This window comes from Temnothorax nylanderi, unplaced genomic scaffold (genome assembly GCF_030848795.1).
Source record: "Temnothorax nylanderi isolate EJ_2023f unplaced genomic scaffold, tnyl_v1.0 TNYL_tig0110_pilon, whole genome shotgun sequence".
In the NCBI taxonomy this organism is placed as follows: domain Eukaryota; kingdom Metazoa; phylum Arthropoda; class Insecta; order Hymenoptera; family Formicidae; genus Temnothorax; species Temnothorax nylanderi.
The window spans coordinates 385,312-406,344 of NW_027249172.1; the positions used below are offsets into that span (position 1 = coordinate 385,312).

The 21,033-nt window shown below is 36.5% G+C and overlaps 1 protein-coding gene across 1 annotated transcript; it reads right to left on the minus strand.

Annotated features, from left to right (window-relative positions):
• Positions 1-777: 777 nt before the first annotated feature.
• On the minus strand, positions 778-14,611 carry LOC139776015 (uncharacterized). Its single transcript, XM_071712411.1, has 2 exons — positions 14,350-14,611; positions 778-2,802 (listed from the first exon to the last, which is right to left on the minus strand). Exon 2 carries the CDS (start codon positions 2,790-2,792, stop codon positions 1,848-1,850), a length of 945 nt encoding a protein of 314 aa, XP_071568512.1. The 5' UTR covers positions 2,793-2,802; positions 14,350-14,611; the 3' UTR covers positions 778-1,847.
• Positions 14,612-21,033: the final 6,422 nt, after the last annotated feature.

Consider the following 21,033-nt stretch of genomic DNA (forward strand, 5'->3'; position numbering starts at 1 on the left):
CATTAATTATAATGTATTTGCCAAATAGACATCGTCGTTACATTACTGCTAGTCTCTTCCAAGGTAGAATGATTTAAAACCGTGTTCGTCAAAATGATGTTACAAATAACGTAATACATATTATCAGAATATTGAAATAACATATATTAATATGTATTTATGTCGTGTAAAACTCATTCATATATTTTATGTGCGCACGATACACACATTTACCCATACACATATATGTACATACGCAGACGTAATATTTTTACATGCAGGAATGGCAAAGTCAGATCGCATCGAAATAATCTTGATATTGAATCCCCTTACGCGTCTAATCTGAATGAATTGCGCATGTTTGCAACCAGGCAGGATATAGTCCAGACAATCTGACCAAACCCATGTCCCAAGTCAATATTTGGTGCTATAAGTGACGAAGTGTAGGAAATATGCTTTTCACTTTGTCGGAATACCACGGGCGGGGTTAAAAATGATAGTGCGTTCTCGTTCTCTCTCTTAAAATCATTTTTACATATATTTCACATATTTACAAACTCACGAGTATCGCGTCGACCAATAAATATTATATAAATATTCGGTAATGTACACGAACTGAAACAACGGCTTTAAATAATATAATCTTTTACACACTTTTTTAAAAAACACAATATTATATAATATCTATAATATATATAGTAACAACGTTAAAAATATAAAATTAAAAAATAAATATGTTTTAAAATTACACACATCTCGCACATTTTATAAAATATTCATGAAATATTAACTATTGAAAGTATTATTGTACAATACTTGCAAAATCACGTAGTACACGATATCTTTATTTAATTCCGTTTAATAAGTTATTATCAATAATAATAACACAATGCAATATGATAATTTTCTTGAAAAGCATTGCTTCAATTAAAACGCTATTTGAGCGAAATAATATTTTTAAATTAAATAGATAATTAACTAAGGACTCCTGATAATGTGAAATTAAATAAGTAACGAACGAAAAAGGGAGCATTGAGAATGCTACTCGATTATCGGTCCGTTTAACGTTCTTTAATTAGTAATGAGACTATGATCACTTGTCAAAATTCCACTCGGATCTCTTCGTGTGAAATACATTGCTTTTAGACCATTCAATCTGGAAACACTCCTCTGTGGTTCGTTCGAAAACGCGAGATTATTTTAGCAAATAGAGACTTGCTACCGCATCGCTGAAGATGGCTCAAAGTAGAGCCGAAACGCTCGATGAATTATGTATATTATATCCTATTACTAATTAATGAACATTAAACGGATAACTTACACATCGATAACCGCGTTACACTTTCAATATATGCCCCCCTTTTTGCTTGAAATAATTTTCAATAATTCTCTATGTGGAGCAACTGATCAAATTCTTCATTCAATTTGACAAACTTATAACATTATTATACTCTAACGTTGTAATGCCATATTTTCATGTATATTTTGTAATGTTTCCGTACACGAGCAACAAGATTTCAGTAATTACGGTTTCAATAATTACGGTAATATGACGAGTTAATATAATGATGGTACTAGATATAAATTGTGAATATTATGTAACGTCAGTCATGAATCTGAAACATTGTTCGATATTAATATTATTATCGCGAATACTGTTATAAGCTTGGTCAGCACTATAGTCAGATTCACTCGGCTGCTCCTGCCAAGGTTGAAACTGACATTAAATGTGCTCGCCAACTCGCGGAATACTTGTCACTCATGTTACGTCCGCCTCGAGAGGGAGAGACATTACAAATTCCTTCTGTATTAGTGGTTGTTCCCAACTTTCGACGTAATCGGACAAATTTAGTCGTGCGCGCGTTTTGCTAATTGGAATGTCGTATGGCCTGATGCATCGAGGTGGTGTCGTCCGATTCGAGCAGATACATACTGGTCAGCTTGCCATTGAAGGTGTAGGGTCCCATATCGAGGCTGTTGAGCGAATCATCCGGCCTCTTTACCGGCTTGAAATTCGCCTGCCACTGATAAATAGAGGTCGGCTTACCGTTGTTCACGAAGTCGGCCGACAGGTTGTCCAGGTTCGTGATGGGACTGTCGGTTGGCTTCTTGCCAGGCTTCTTCTGCCACTGATAGACGGAGGTGGGCTTGCCGTTGCTTATGAAGTCTATAGGCAGTTTGATGAAGGGATTAACGGTCTGCTGAGAGGCCGGCTGAGGTCGCGCGGGTCTCACGTGTAGCTGCTGATGCAGCTGGACTAGTTGCGGCACGAGGGGTATCTGGGGCTTCAGGGAAGCGCCCGGGTACGTAGGCGGTTGCGAGATGTATCCGAGGCCGGGTACGAACATATATGGAATGGGCGGGAGTCGGATGTAGAAGATATCGCTCTCTTGGTATCTCCTAGACGCGCCCGACGATCTATCCTGCGTCGTCAGCTCCGAGTTGTCGTTGTAATCGATTTCATACGTGGGCACCCTCGGGTAATGCAAGATATGCGATATCAGAGGATAGTCTAAAAACATAGCTTTGTGCTTTCGTCCTTGCACCCGTTTCTCATCCGCCTCATTCTCACGTGTCTCCGATTCGGAAGTTGCGAGATGATGGACCGTATACTCCGGGGTTGATAGAGTCTCTTTGATATTTTCCACCGTTTCGTTTCTTTTGTCCGAACCGCCATCCAGCGTGTTCAAACGATTCTCCGTGGAAAGCGAAAGCGCTTTTTGGACTTGAGGGATTAAGCGGTCGTTCAGAGTGTTTGGAAAAGGATTTGCTGCCACAAATCCGATTATAGGTATCAACAGGACCAGTACCATCGTGTGGGGTCTGAAAACGGATAAACATGCCTTTGTAAAGATATCAGATAGTGTCAATGTATCTGTGCATTTGAAACTATTTGTGAAACCGGATAGACGATTGTAAATTTGTAATACCTAAGTATTTTTTTATTATAAAATAGAACAAGGAAACCAGATATGGATGAGGCATTAATTTCAGATTATTTATCGTATCTAGATAATTCTGGTTTTGTTAATCAAATAATACACCGAAGTCTTTATCTTTTTTTTAAGCTTTAGCAATTGTAAATTATTAAAAGCAACATATTTTATCAGTATTGTTGGTTGAAGTAATATATAATGTATTTATTAAATTATGTGTATAAAAATTTACTGAAAGTGAAACATAATTATAGATTTAAAGTACTTTCATCGAATAAATAGTATTAGATTTCGTGGAAAAATTAATATTATAACATTCAATTAAAATTAATGTCCGTTTAGTGGCAATATTTTAAGCGTGTAATGCAAATGTTACAGTTTTATAGGAAAATAATAAATTAATTCATTTATAAGAACATTGTTGATACATAATGAATACATAATGAATATCAATTCAGTCGTCACATTTAGCGTTATGATAACACATTATCTTGTAATTATAATAACATTAGAAGTCATTTTATTTCAGCGAGCAAGAAATCTGCTGCTTCATAGCAAGTTAAATGTCCCACAGACATCTTATCGTTCTGAATTCAACGGAGCGAGCAAACGAGCCAAAACAAATTGTCCGCTCGTTGGGGTGGATGTCCTTAGGAAAGACGCGTTTCCTGTCTAGCTATACGCACACCATTATCGGATCTCCTTATTCCTCATGGCTGCGCGCGCGAATTGTACGTGTACATCTGACGTCGAATAAATCACGTCCCCGTGCGGAGCGGCGAGAAAAAGGGTGGGCGGGCAAGAAAGGAGGTAAGGATACAAACGCGTTTGCGACGCGCGTCGCCGGCGTTTCGACGCTCCGTGCCTTTTGCTCGCGTTGCGGTATTTCCCCTCTTCCTCTCGCCTTACCCCGCGGCGCAATGGCGAACGAAACAGGAGCACCAAGAAGGGTAATTGAAAGCGGGTTATAAAATCGTCGAGTCACGCATTCCAGCCGCGAAGTCCTCCCGTGCTCACTCTCGGGAGGACCTTGCAGAAGGTCGGCTGACCGAGAGCGCGCAGAAATTGACCCGTCCGCATTTGCCCCTCGGTGAATAGTTCCAACTAATCGTGAGACAACGTTAATTACTTCTTTCTACCGTGGCTATCCATGACTTTACGAGGAAGATATACGGGCAACTTCATTTTTTGTAAAAAAAAAATGCGAAAATTATCCTTTTAATTATTTTTTTAATTCTTCTTATTATTTTTCTTGTATATACGAGCAGAGATTATACAAGAGAAAGAAAACATATATGGATATATTTTATACATGAAAAATTTGTTCTCGAGTTATTGTGTACTTTAAACTAAACTAAACTTCCACTAAACACGAAATATACGTAATAATTTTATGATCAAATAATGCGATGTGCTATCTTGAATTATATATATTACCTTAGAGCCTTCCTCTTTCCTCTTTCCTCTTTCCGTTCTTCAGTTTATCTTTTATTCTCTGCCTTTTCGATCAATGTTCAATGGTCATTTCTATTCAGACACTTATCTGTCGCTTCGTAATTTAAGCCTACGATACTAGAAATCGCTCTCCGAGATCTCGGACGGAGAAAAAATTGACCAATCATATTTAAATAATTCGGCAATTGACCAATGCGATTGGTTAATTCTTTCTCCGTCCGAGATTTCTAGCATCGTGGACACAAGGCTTTAGAGAAAATGATAGCTCTTTCATCGGTCATGTTAGCACTATCAATACAATCAATACAAGTGTAATGATACCTGATGATGGTCTGTGAATAAACGTTTATCACGCAGCCTTAATAACTCCATCATTATGGAGCTCGTTGACTACTGATAGTCGGTTATCTTTTTTTTTTTATTTGCATAATTTGTTTTTGCAAGTTTCTTGATTGTAAACTTAATTTGCATTAGCATCAACAAGATGACTGTTAAGAACCGATAATCTTGTAAAAATTCCCATGATTGTCAAAACTTGAACGATTAGTTTATAATATAATATTGTCTTTGCGATTTATTATTATCCTCGTGTTTTTTTATAGATTGTACATCTATGACAATATTCGATTTTATTAATAAAAACTGCGCTGCTATTATCTTCATCCGCGTTTGATTATCTATGCTGGTGATAATTACAGGAAATGCAGATTCGCAACAATACACGATGTTATTACATCATAAATATGTGTATTTATTTATGAAGCATCTAAAAAATAATAAATTATAAATTACCGCATATAAACTAATTACTTAGGCATTTATATCGACGATCGAAAATTTTATGTCGGTAGTCGATAATAACATTCTTCAATTATCCACCGAGGCTACTTGAATAAAACACAAAGATTTATCCAGAACTGATTGCTTTTAATTGAACCTTTATCAGGCATAAATTTTGGCTCGGATAAATTCTTTACATTTTGTATGTTGGAATGCAGTTATATAAATAACAGTTATATAAATTATTATCTATAATATATACATTACCAGCAGCTAATTGAAGAATATCGATATTATCGACTATGGGTATAAATCGTTTAATCATCAACATAATTATACAAAAAATTATTCTTTCAGTTTTTTTTAAATTCTTCTTATTATTTTTCCTGTATATGCTACACATATGTATATGACTATAATTACTTTGTTATCCAATTATGTATAATAGAAATAGCAAGTAATGGTAACTTAGATATCTTAACGTTATACTTTTTTAAGGTTTAAACATTTTTAATTGAATTAATTTACAAGCTTAAATTTAACTGTTTAAAAATAATATATTAATGTTGCTGCTTTGAAAAAGTTGCTAACTTTTTTAGATTGATTTTGGAAGAAAATAAAATGTAATATTTCTGAAATAGTCTATAAAAATTTAAGTTTCTTAGGAATAACCGCGGTGTACCATCGATGTAAGAAATATTTGTCTAACGGTCTATTAATTCTGTAACTGTTAATTCTGCCATTACCAATTAAAGTGTGCTGAATCGTCCATTGCGGACAATCGTTATCGTCATTGAAGGAATTTCATCGACTCGTAAGTTTCACCGCGATATGATAAAGCACGATTGTCATAATAATATCCGAATGCTGCATTCCGCAATTGTTTCTAAATACCGTTTTCTTCCATCGGTGCATAACCGAAGCTTCGTTTTATTTGCAATCATATCACGCGCTTAATGCACTCTCAATTCACGCCGACGTATTAATTAAAACGCAAACGCGGTATAAAAATATGTTACCGAGTCATTTATGAATTACAAGGCATTTCTCCACAACTATCTGGACTATTTTCCCAATGATATGTGCGTGGATAATACAGATACAATTAAGATAACCAGAACTAAACTCGATACGTTATACGTAATGTATACCGTTAATGTATACTAATTTTTCATCGCTCGTATTACGCATTGTACGTTACGCGTGCGGACCGTTATTTCCCTGAAACAAAGCACCGGTATGTGTCACTGTGAGTGCTACATAATAATGTGTTATTTCTCTCGTGGCATACGTGAGACCACGACGAGCATTATAAACGTTCAGTTTCGCAAAACGCACGCTTACGTTGCGACGCGCGCACGTAATCGAGATGACACAAAAGTTAGTTATCTTAATTTAATAGATTTTCATCGGAATTGGTGGACAGGTCGCGAACAGATCGCGAATCGCTTGTTAATAAACAATTTGCGACCGATTATTTTTAATTCGTTCGGCCACCGTTTGCCAGCAGTTTGTTACAAAGTCGCTCTAGGAGCGGTAAGATCAAGAAAAATGCGACAGATCCAACAAATCTAGAATGAAGACATTGATCGGAGAATCGCGTGTGCTGCCGGTAAGTGGAACGTATCATTTTGCTATCAATGACACCTGGAGACACTTAGCTCGTGTATATAATCTAACGTAGAAGAAAACAGGAAAACACTTATCGCATTCTGTCACATATTACGATTAGCTTTTTCTTCTCATTATTTTCCTCGCGCCGACCTATTTTTTTTTCCTATCTAATCCGTTTTCATTAGACGATCCGATATAGTAGAGCAACGAATCCAACTTTTGACAAACTTGAATTATTACATATATCATTTTTCTGTTGCAGTTTTCATAGATAATCGCCGAACGCTCGCGCGGAGTGAAGAAGAGGAATCTGGTCTCTTCCGACACGTCCGGTGATTACTTATCGAAGCGTACGCATGGCTTACTCTGGCGGAACGTATAGCCACTCGAAATTAACTCCGGCCAAATTGCCACTGTTCGCCAATACGTCCAGTGACAGTGGTCACTAAACGTTACCGTGTACAATCGTATAACTTCCGCGTTGTATCATTATATCTCGCGCTTCGCTTCTTGACAAAATAGATTCCCCTTTTTACCCCGGCATACGGGCAGCCTTCAATCTCAACGGAAGGAGAGAGTTATGGTATCGAGTGATGGACGTGGCCGGGGATCCCATTGTTGACCCGAATAATTGCATATTAAATCGCACCTATACTCCGCGAAGCGGAAACGGGGCCATTTTTTTCACTCCGAGCGAAGGAAGATGTTATGTCCGGTGAAAATCACGTAGCCCGATCTTTCTTTTCTTCTTTTTTCTTTTCTTTTAATCGTTTGCTACACGTAACTAGAGAAATGCGAACATAACGGCGAGAAGCCGAATGACTACCACGTTTTCGAAACGTCTACTTTTTAAAGGGGAGTTACGAAATCATAGGACAAAATCATCTATCATGTTCCTTTTAATATCGAGTCAACTTCTTTTATTCATTTTCTGATATGACTGGCTAAATTTTGATTGATACTTTTTTTTAATTATGATTTTAAGAAATCAGTTTTTTAACAACTTTAATTGTTCGTATAACTTTTGATAAAGTTATAATTTTTTAAGAACGATAAAATCATTCATTTTTGAAGAGATTTAATAGAATTATAAAATTTTGTTCACAATATTTTCCAGAGGAAAGAATTACATAAAAATCAAAAAGTGATTTTGCAGAAGAAAGAACACTTTGAAGGTTTTAATGTTATTTGACGTGATTATAAGTGTCTCGTTTTTTTATATTATTTATAATATGTCGATGACAAACGGTAAAAATAATTCATCCTAAATCAGCGTTTATAATGGACGATTAAATTCACAGCTAAAACTCGAACATGTAAACATATACGACTGAGAATGAAGAAGTCAATGGTGTGGCGATTCAATTTTATAATTGGATAAATTTGGATAAATCATCATTGACGCGTGTCGCTCTTTGACATAAAACACGTAGGAAGAAAAGATAGCTACCACGAGATACTCGTTCTTATTCGCTGCTTCTTTAATCATCCAATTTTACGCTACTGATTTTAGCGCGATATGGCGATACAGCGTGGAATTTCGCAGGATGTAGCGCGGAAGCTTGTATACGGTGATTCATAGGCTATTGAAGAAGTTTTTATTTTCCAATAAATTCTCAATATATCCTACATAGTACGTATCCTACATAAAGCGTCAATGATCTTTGTGCAGATCGGTTTTAACGATTTTGGTTAACCGAGATAATCTTCCGATTAATCATTTTTATTTCGAAATTCGATTATACACGTGGATCTTTTTTATTCTGACAATAAATATCGTACATGTGTGTATTCTGGTGTACCACAGACCTAATTACCGCTAGACAAAAGTAGTTACACACAGTAATATTTCCACTTTTGTACCCGGCAGAAAATTTTTCATTTATATAACCATATATAAATTCTTTCTCTTATATAATCTCTATTTGTATATACAAGAAAAATAATAAGAATTTAAAAATAATTAAAAGGATAATTTCTGCATTATTTTTTTTTAATTTTTTATAAAGCTTGAGAAAATGAGAAAAAATTATCCATATCACATATCACATATAATTGTGTATAAAATATGATTACATATAAAATATTGTAAAATCTAATCTCAAATTTAATTTTTGTAAAAAAAAAGACAATGCAAAAGTTATTTTTCGAATTATTTTTCAATTATTCTTATTATTTTTTCTATATACACAAATAGAGATTTATACAAGAGAGAAAAAAAACATATGGAGATATTTTATATGTATATAATTATATATATTCTTATATAAAAAAATTTTTTCCCAGATAAGTAAACCAAGAAGAGAGACGAAGGATACGAGATTGCCTATTTAGAATCACCGTTCGGCTCGCACGGCGATTCTAAACAGGCGATATCTCCTAATAAGCAACTTTACAAGGCTCTCTAATAATTACACCGACAGGCGACGAAGGACTCTGCGAGACTGCAGGTGCTTCCTTTCAAGATTACAATCGAGTACGAGCGAATCCGCATCGTTCGCCGTACTGTTCGCAATTGTTACCTGCGTATCGCAGAAATCCCAGATTTGAGGAATGCCGATTGTCCGCGCGCCAACAGTACCCGATTGTTAATTTCGGAGTTTAGCAGCACGATCTGCAAGTAATTTCACGATATAATGAGATTGCCAACGTATCACGACGCCGTAACCCATATGCCGAATGTACCTTTTCCCAACTTGAAATAATTTTAGTTGCACAAATTATTTTGACGCACAATAACGGTTTAGTAAGCACTAATCGCCCGTTAGAAACATCGACTTGAGATTCCATGAACCTGGAAATATCTAATTTTTTTGCGATACAAACTAATTTAATGTGTACATTCTATTTCGAATAATAATTATAATATTATTATTGCATTGTCCATTTATAAAAAATTTTATACAAAAGAAGTTATTCTATATATGTAGTTACTATACAATCAAGAGCATTAATACCATCCGGTATTGCGCTCGCATTTACCAATAGATTTGCGATTCTTGTCGGTTCTTTCACAAAATAAAGCATAATTGAGTTGTATTATTAATGATGTCTGGGGAAAGGTAATTTTCTGAAATATTATAGAGAAATTTTATCGCTGAATGCACGCGGCATGTGATGCTCTCAATATTGTACAATTGTGGTTATTGCTATGATCAAATCTACTTTTATAATGTCTATGCTATTGCATGTAGGCAAACATCTTTGCGGATCAAAGTCAAGATGACTTTATTAAATTGTTCACGTGAGTTACTTTATAACGATCATTTTCTAGGCGATTGTAAAAAATTTTCTTTTTCTTTATACTCTCGCAATAATTCTCATAGTGCCAGTTTTTTGCATTAATTCGGTATCGATGACGGGAAACCATAGCAAAAGATCGACAATAGTCGGTCAATGAGAAAAACAGAGAGATGATGATGAATATTTTATAAAACGGATTTTGTTACAACTATATGGAACTCATTATGCGATTAGAAGCGACTGTCTCGTCAAATTAGTCAGTCTTTACATTAGTTAATCATGTTTTCTAAAATCAGATCGCAATATGCAAATGAGAATTTATGATTAATGAAATCAGATAAAAACTAACTTAATATTTTTCCTTTTTAAAAATTCTTATTTTTTATTTACATTTAATTGCATGTTATAGAAATTAATATAAATGTATGCAATTAATAATTGAACCTTAAAAAAAAGTAAATCTTTTATTATATATATTCTTATGCAATATAATTTTTTGTAAAGTAGGAAGTTAAATCAAGTCGGTTCGCGTGTACGTTCTGATAATTTTCTCAAAACGAACTTCTATCAAGCATATCATTAACAGAAAAAGTGCTGTCCAACGAGCGAATTATTCCATTTAGCGCGGAACTGTAATTCCGGCATGAAGCAATAATCATCTTAACACACCTTCATACTTTCGTTCATCTTTTACTTCTCATCCAACTTTTCTTAGTTTGTAAATAATGTTACATCTTTCGCGATAAATCTTCTAATTGTAAAACCAAATAATCTTTTCCAACTCTTCCATGCAATCACAAAATGAATTCATGCATGAACTTTCGTAAAAAGAATCTGTGAAAAGAATTTTTTTTCTTTTCACAAATATAACGCGAACTATGCTTCTTTGACGCGCGTAAATTGACATCTTTTGATGAGTCTTGTATGGTGTATTAATCATTTGCTATTGTGTGGCATTACAAATTGGCAATTCATTAATTATTTCGGCGAGAATCCTGACCTGCTCGTAAGTACCCATCTTTTTGCGAAGATAAACTACATTTGTTATTTTTTATAAGGATGCGCAAAACATTAATGACACAAAGCAACGGTATATTTGTAAACGATCTTATGCACGAATCGATTAACCTAGATAGAGCAACGATTTGTGCTTGTGTGCATGTGTTTTAAATATGTCGTTTTTTAAGATAGAATTATTCGAGAATTTAGATTAGCGGCAACATTGTTAAATTATTATTCGCATATATTTATATCAAAGTGTAGCATTTACAAGAGTCGTTTAGACTTACGATATGTGGATTATCTACTTCAATTTACTGCTGTAAGCCTTTTATCTGTCTCGTAATAGACGCATAAGTTAAAATGGAAGCAAAATTCTTCCGAGTCTATTAATAATTACGTCATTATCTAAAATTATTTGCAAAAGTTATGTTATCGAACGATTTCTTTTTTACTTTCTTCAATTATTAATCTTTATTTGTTCAAAATTCACATTCCACTTCAATATACACATATACATTTTCTCATTTCCTAAATTGTTGGCGATTTATCAGAACGTAACTCTCTAACTCGAGAAAAAATTATTTGATGAACGAAAGAAAACGTAAAAACTGTTAAGAAAAACTATATTCGATCGATGACGCAAGCACAAACTTTGCCGAAGCTTGTACTTTCAATAAATTACTTCCAATTTTGCACTCCATATGAAATAATTACATTTTTTATTGCAATGTTATACACCACTCCCTTTCTTAGAGATCTCAATCTTTCTTATAAGTTCAAGGATCGCATCTTACTATCCTAGATTCCAATTTCACGAATGCCGCACGAAGTAACATCCAATTTAAAAATCAATACAATTTATTCTCATGTCCTGCTATCTAAAAACTTTCACCTCGTTTCCAAGCCTCTCACAATCAGTATTCATAGAAGGAAATCACATTTCTGGAAACGTATCGTCGTATAAAATGAATTTTGGGATTTATATATGTATCAAGCAGAGAAAGTTGTTTGATGCACGTAATCCCAATTGTGATATTACTTTATGATAAATAATTAAAACAATATCCCCTTCCCTTCGTGAATTACGCCGGATTAAATTACTTCCGCGTAAAAAAGTCAAGATACAGTTCTCGATAGTCGAGTCGAATTTCGAGAGTACATAAATCGCGAAATAATCTACACCTCGTTTTCCAGATGCTGCACACGGCAAAGTAATATGTTCGAGGCACGAAGCGCTTCCTTCCTCCGCGCCGCCGCTACCATTGACTCTTGGCGGCTTGCCGCAAGAAATTGACCATTTATTACGAGCGCAGTTATTTACATTTGGAATCTTTAAGAGGTGAAATTTAGAGAACTCTAATCCGAACCCCGAACCGATTGGCCGTTTCGTTGCAGTGCATAGCGAATGCGAAAATCGTCCGGTACACGAGCGGGTTTTTTTACGATCCACCTCACGAGCGAACGATCGAGTCCGCAAATAAAAGTGAGCTTTTGCATTATTCTCATAGGTGAAGAACGACGATTTGCAAGGGAAACAGAGACGATTGTCGAGGAATAACTTGGCAATAATTTTAGACGAATGCATATACGAGTGAAGACACTCGTATATGGTCAAACTGCAGGGTGCTTCGAAGAAATGTTAACACTTATATGGAAGTAATTAAGGGCTATGTAGAAGAGCCTTAGGGCTCTGGAGACCATCCCCGGAGAAGATTCCAAGAATGTGTTGACAATAGTGACGAAGTGGAGAGTATTCGAAGACAAAATACATTTGTTACTGTGATATCTTGGGTTATCAGTTCCGTTTCTCCAAAAATGTTACTTCCATGTAAGTGTTAACATTTTTTTTAAGCACCCTGTAGAATCTGAGATCATTTTGTCGACTGGTGAGTCATCCGATTAATCAGTCAGATTGGTCACGTTACACTAACGTTACCTTGCGGCGTTGAAAAAAGAAATGAAACGGAATCATTTATGATTGACTTGCAACCTAAAATATGAATTAAATATTAATAATAATAGCGTCGCGGATTCCATCATGATAAAGCTAATAATTAGATTCGGTCAAACTTAGAAACGGCAAATACACGGTGTCGTGTACCAGTTGATCGTGAGTCAAATGATAGCGACAGTGAAACAACGAGAGAAGAGGTGACTTTTCATTATCATTCACGAGCGGCACACGTCGCGGAGATGTCGATCGCCAAGTTGATTTAAATCAAAAGAATTCTTCGCGCTTTTCCCATGCTCGACCAGCTGTGCGGACGGATCGATGGACATTGCGCGAATACCAATCGATGGAACGGCGATAGGGATCGTGATCGACATAACGCTAATGCGGCGATCACCCGCGAAAGGTCGTACGTGGTCGCACTAACTTCTGTACGCGGATAATCGCGTGGGTGGTATCGTGCCGATGAAGTCTTTTATAACGATAAAAACGCGAAGATTACAGTGATGTAATATGTAATAAAAGCTTTAATGAGTCTCACTTAAAACGTTACACGCTGTTAAATATTAAAGGATGAAATTTAAACCAATACCTTGTTATTGGTCGTACTATGTGTGTCGAAATTTAATATTTTAACACAAAAAAGTATTATTTTAACTCCATTGATTTAGTTAAATTAACGACATATTTTTCCTTTTTTTTTAGTAGGAGTAATGGCAACCTATAGAAATGGTTAAAAATGACTCAAATAAATAAATATAACTTAACACTATGAATTTAACAGTCTAATTTTAACTTTAGCGGTTAAATTATTGTCTTTGTATACTCGATCATGTCCTTCCTTTCGCATAATCCATTAACATATTTAAATGAAATAAATAATGACATAAATAATCGGTGTATGTCACAGATAACAATCTTGGACTTTGTTAAAAATTGCATAAGCCAGACTCGCGTGCAATCAAAGCAACCAGTCTATGATTTGGTCGATCGACTGCCAGTCTGAGGGTGACACAGATCACACAGACATTTCAACTAACAAATTATAAACTGATGGTTGTAAATAAATATATTTAAATCAGTTTAAGATTCGTCAGATTATTTGAGCGTGTATTTAAAGCGTTTCCTCTTTCCGCGAGCTCTCGTTTAGAGCTTTCATCTATCTCGCGATCTTATTTTCTTCCCATTACTTTTCTATTGTATTATTTTTTACGCCACGTTAAAATCCGCATCGCGCATTTCGATCGAGGCGATCCGCGTGATCCCAATTTCACGAAATTTCCGCGCAATTACCCCGCAATTAAGCATCATGATCGTGCGTTTCAGAGCACAATTGTTTCGAAATTCACATTCGAGAAATTGCGAAAGAAACTCACGCGCGTTACTCACCGGGTATGCGAGTCTCGCAGGCAAAACGATACGATGGATAACGCGAAGGTCCGTCCCAAACGTCTCTTCCTTTCGTTCGCGGATGCAGCAGCCCTTTCCAAGATACATTCGAGCGCCCTGACCCTCCTCTCTCTCTCTCTCTCCCGATCCCAACGCCCTTCGGTCAGCTGAGCGCGCGGGGCTACTCGCAGGGTGTCGCACAAATTGTATCGCACAAGTTCACCGACTCCGTGGGTCTGCGATCTGCTATCAGAATGTGGGGCTTTTCTTAAGATCGTCTGTACTTATGTCGCTGCCCCCACTGAGGCAAACGTTGTACCCCGAGAGCACACGCTACTCGGACGCTTCTTGGTGTCCGAGGAGAGTCTCACGTCTCCCCCCCCCCCCCGCCCCCCCTAGAATAGGACGACACGCACCTCGGCGTACGAACGGCACACTTTCGTTCGCGTTCACACCTCTTTCGACGCTTCACTCTTCCTGGCGCATCTTCACTCTTCATGACACTTTTGCTCTTGATCATGCGTCCGTAATGATCGCAGGCCCGTATACGAGCTGCCGTTGAATTGTTTTACCAATGAATCCACCACCCCGCCGAATCCTCTTCACGGTTTCTCGACAACTCGCTCTCCTTTCGTCAATTTGACGTATACGTTCGTGCGTCTGTGTGTACGCGTAAAATATATTTATTAATTCATAATTATACTATTAGCTTGTTATATTTAGCTCCCTATCCTTTTTCTTTTCACTAAATAGCCTAATTGTGAGATTCGTTTTAATTGCTTTGCTCTTAATATTAATCCCTTTTGAAAGGAAAGGAAGAATCCCTTTTCGACACGCCTATCGTGTCAAGATAATAAAGCGGTAAGGAACAATCTTGAGGAATACAATTCAAGGCCGTTCCTCTCGAAGAGATCCGCACAATTTTCACGGTTTTTTTATTCCTTCCCTCTAAACTCTCTAAGCTTTATACATTTTATGTTCAAATATACATCAGGTTTACACAATGTAAGTTTTATTTTATCGCTCGCATCGTCAGCAGATCAGCGGGTACCTTTTCATTCATTGGCTCGTTACCTCGTTCGAACCAATTTAGTTTTCTTTTCGTGATTGATCATCGTGAAGTCTTCGATATTGTGCCTTTACTTGGTACTCCTTGATCTCAGTATCGACTTTCTCCGCATTCTCGCTATATCAATAGGTACCGCTATTGCTACTGTACACGATCTATTTTACAATGCGTATAGTGGCACGTAGAGTGGCATAGAGAGGCTAACGACCACGCTCTTATCTGCTGCTTATATTATTTTATTTTGAACATGTAAAATACTTCAAGAAGGAGTGCAAAATTTAATCAGTTTGATAAATAAATGAAATACAAAAATAGACTTGAAGTGTGGAAACCAAATACGTAACTTTTACTTCGTCAGTGAATAATTAACAGTTATTAACATTATAAAGATAGCCAGTTAAGTCGAATAAAAAATCTTTACTGTTAAAGTTTCAAAGGGAGTTTCAAAGGTACTTAACTACTTGCCTCGAGATTTCCTTAAAAATAGCTCGAAGATTAATAGACGGTTAGCGAAAAATTACACAGAAAAAAAGAAGTGTCAACTCAAGACTTACATACTCGTATATACATATGCAAGAATCTACAATCTTGGAAATGAGATTATATTGCGTTAAACGAAGAGAACTTGCTTGAATGAAGTCATTTATATATAGTTCAACCAAGAAAAAAAAAGTTTAAATAAAAAATTAAAATTCTTATATAAGAAGATTATCTTTTCTTTCTGAGTAGAGCAAAAGATCTCTCAGTTTCGCAAAAACCGTAAGAGCGGTTAAGTCAGTAAAGTTTACAGTTCACGGTGCGAATATATTCGTCGTGTGAAATTCTCGTTGGGAATACCGTACGCGCGACACTCGTATCGAAATAGCGAGGCGCCGTTTCTGGTTCGTTAAACTTTCATGAAGGCGCGTAAGACAGAAGAGTGGTATATAAATCCCGGCCGAACGAGATGATGATGAACGATGATTGGTAGCGAATCGGTCTCGACCGAGGAATTGTGTATCGAGATTTGCGTCCGCGATCCGTTTCTCTAAAGTGCCATTTCCGCACGTGCCGTTCCGCGTTTGCTAAGAAATCGCGCGTTTATCAGTCACAATCTAATTTTCTAGAGTTGCAAATGGAGTTTTCAGCCAGAAATTATCGCGCACTCAATTACATCGACTCCTCGGCACGTCGTCGTTGCATTTACGCGAGGAATTTCTATAATCTTCGTGACAACGAATGCTGCGAAGACAGCGAGAACAAGATGATTTCCTTGGAAATATTTAAGTAGTTAATAATTTTGCATTTCCAACATTTTTATAATTTGATGACCTATCGGTTTTCGCGTAAAAATCGTCAAGAACGAGTGCAACGCGAGATTTAGTCTCAAGACGAGTGCGAGCAGAGCTATTCTCGTTAAAGCGAAGATCGAACATAAGAAAATGTTCATTCATGACTGGGAAATTGCACTGTTAAATTTGTAATGTCAAATTATACTCAATTTGAATCATTTCTAACCATTCCTGTAGGTCGCCACTGCTCCTAATCAATATGTCGATAATTTTACTAAAACAATGAAGTTAAAATAACACTTTTTTATGTTAAAATAATGAATTTCATACATGGTAGTTAAAAATAACAAAATGTTATTTATCTCAAGGTATATTGATTTAAATTTCATCCTTTAATATTTAACAGTGCGTGTTTCGAGATTTGCATCCGCAGTTTGTTTCCTCAAAGTGCTTTCCGCACGAATGTTCGCCGAGAAATCTCGCGTTTATCAGGCACAATCTAAATTTCTAAATGGAGTTTCTAGCCAGAAATCATCGTGCGCTAAATTATATTATATATTCCTCAGCACCGTCATTGCATTTTGTTGTAAAGAACTTCTAGTCCCCCGTGACAACAAATGTACTGTAAAACAGCAAGGCTAAAACAACTATTAGTAATAATTAAGTAACTATTTAAATACAGATCGTTTTCAACATTTTTTTTATCACAATTCGATGAGAGCTATGCTCTTCGGCTTCCCATACACGTGTTAAAATCGCCGAAAATCAACGCTGAGATTTATCGAACACGAGGATGCGTGTATTCGTAATAATCGGGCGCACCAGAGCTATTCATTAAAGCGGGAACCAAACGTATGTCCGTTTAAAGTCTAAACTAAAAAAGAATATCCATTTAAAGTCAGATTACACGTTTCTCCGACACGGAATAATAACGACACGCGGTTCGTAGCAGCTTTCGACCGTGTACCAACGCGACGGACGCGTGATCTCCGGCAGTGGATCGCATACCTACCTATCCTAGATCTGGAAAAATCTAGTCCGCTGTATTTACGGGAAAAGCCACAGGAGTGACTCGGTTTCTCGCGTGAAACTCGGATAGCGTGACGTTATTTGTATTTTATTCGATATACGTCGCGTCGCCGTGCGGCTCGCGTCGGTCAGCTTAATCTAGCGGTAAAATAATACGCGAGACGCGCGGATATCTCGCAAGTACCGTCGCGGAGATGTGACCGTCAAATGGACGAAGTCGAAATCCGTCCGCTTTCCAAATACGCGGATAATCGAATTATCCAGGCGTGGAAAATGCGGCACGCGCGGTATCGCGCTTTTGAACGCGATTATTGTTCCCGTTCCTCTTCCCGTTGTGCCACTCGAGAAAGTTTTGGCGCACGGTGAGAACGCTCTATACGCTTTTATAATGGTATACCGTACTTCGCGTTCATCGAATAATTAGGAATTTTAATTATCGTGCGAAAACTGACTAAATTTTTAATTTGCACTTATTAAATTTGAAAAAAAATATAACGGGCTGCATTAACGGGAGCGAAGTAACTTGGGAATTTTTATTTGTAATTTGTGCTTAATTTCTTAGAAATATGACTCGTCGGAAGAAAATTAATTAAATAGACATCGAGAGAGAGAAATCGTATACAAAAATCCATTAAAAATTTCGTATAACTCCAACGATGTTTAATTTGCACTTATTACACTGTTAAATATTAAAGGATGAAATTCAAACCAATATTTTGAGTTAAATAATACTTTGTTATTTTTAACTACCATGTGTGTCAAAATTTATTATTTTAACACAAAACAGTATTATTTTAACTTTATTGGTTTAGTTAAATTAACGATATATTGAGTAAAGAGCAGTGGCGACCTACAGGAATGGTTTTAAAAATGATACAAATGGAGTATATAATTTGACACTATGAGTTTAACAGTGTAACTTAAAAAAATATATAACAGACTGCATCAACGGGAGTGAAGAGGCTTGGGAATTTATATGTGTAGTTTATGCTCAATCTTTCAAAGATATAACTGGCACGTCAGAAGAAAATTCATTAAGTAGGCATTGAAAGAGAAATCGTTCAAAATCCATTATAAATTCATACAAAAATCCATTAGAAATTCGTCCGACAATGTACTTGTTAAATTAGAAAAAAAAAAATAATAGGCTGCATTAACGGAAGCGAAGTAACTTGGGAATTTTTATGTGTATAATTTATGCTCAGTCTCTTAGAGATATAACTGGCACGTCGGACGAAAATTCATTAAACAGGCATCGAGAGAGAAATCGTATACAAAAATCCATTATAAATTCGTACAACTGGTCGGGCGTATTAGTAGGAGAAAGTGTACGGAAATACGTCGTTTCGTTTCCGAAAGGATCGTTTGTCCGTTCCATTTCGGACGTCACGGAGAATTATTAACCAGATTAAGTTCCGCGTCGATCTTCGAGCAAAAATGGAATGGATTTCACACGCAATTGATTTTAACGAGAGCGACCGACGTGCAAATCGCGTGCAAACGTTACGGCCGGTAGTAACGCGTGATGTTACAGAACTATAAATATTTCTGAAACGCTCTCGATCTAAAAATTCAATCACGATTGCCTTAAACCGACAAGCAATCGATCAATGATAAAAGTTAACGACAATCGTTTCCAAAAGAATCATCGTTTGTCCGTTCCATTATTTCGGACGCCACGGAGAATTATTGACCAGATTAAGTTCCGCGATGATTTTCAAGCAAAAATGGATTTCACGCGCAATTGATTTTAACGTGAGAGACCAACGAGCAAATCGCGTACAAACATTACGGCCGGTATATACGTGATGTTACAAAACTATAAATATTTCTAAAACGCTTTCGACCTTAAAATTCAATCATAAGCCGGTATTCATAGTCGGATCTTATATTTAAGACCGTCTTAAATAATATCTTAAGATGGTCTTAAATATAAAATCTGACTGTGAATACCGGTCATAATTGCTTAGATCGACAAATCGATGATAAAAGTTAATGACAATTGATTTAATATAGCATTTTCCGAACGACGAGCGAACGATGGCTGACAATTTCCTAGAAAAAAAAAAGTTATATTTATGGCGATAAAAACGCGTAACAACGCGTGTTCTCCTTATTATCACTGCGTGATGCCTGTAATTACGCGATCTGCGAAATTACGAGCGTCTGAAATTACATTTACAGGCAGTAACGCGCATCTGTAATGTCCTTTCTCGTCTTTACCACGTAGGTGTGTGCACGCAATAATATCATTTATATTTATTTTTCAACGCGTTCATTCACGGAGGCGGTATCGTAATCGTATTACGCTATCGCGATACCGCCTCCGCACACGAATTTATATAATTACGGGGACCATTTAATTATCGGAAGGCGCGTCAGCAAATTGTAATCTTTAAAAGTATAAACTACACTTGCAGAGACACACTCGACGTTCCGCATTGTGGAAGCGCAGTCTGGCGTTGCAGGATATTTCAAATCGGCCAGCGTGCACGCGTTTTTCTCTACACGCGCGCACGCACGGCCGCGTTGTACGTTTCGTGATGATGAAGAGAAAAAAAGAGAGAAACAAATTGCCGCCACGTGTTATAATTTAAATATCGATTGCACGCAAGAGATCCGGATTCATTGAGATCTGATCGCTTGTTGAATTTTAAGACTTGTCGAGTGCGTTTATCATTATCCACATAATTTCTATAAAAAATGTTTTATCGGGTAATGACATGATCGATCAAAAATATTTTATAAATCTATAAATAAGGACTATTTTAATTAGGAAAGATATTGATATAACTATAAACTACTTAATTTTTTTAACAGCGCTGTTAACGAGTAGAGGCGAGCCCGTGCCGCATGCGTTTCTTTCTCTCAGCCACGCTTCGACCGTGAAACGGGACGAAACTTCGTAGTCAGACGGAAAGAAAAACATATCGGCATCATAGTGGTTCATTGATACAGCATACTTGCACGTTTTGCACAGGCTGATAATTGGGCCAACAAAAAATGCGCACGTGTATACATGTATATGTATTGATGTCCTGTTAACGGGCTGGATTTTGCCGACGTACGTAGGATATTTAAAAAAAAGGATCCGCGACGTATAGTGTTCACTAAGAGGAGTAAAAAAATGCTTAATCAGCGCGAGTTGAAGGATTAAACATGAAATCATGATCAAAATAAAACGATATTCGGTTTTGGTAATATCAGTGATTTGCTTGCATTTTTGCGCAGATACGTTTTAGGACTTTTTTTTCACACAAATTGAACTTGTTCTGGTTCTGTTTATTTCCGCTTTGCCAATATATTTTATAATTT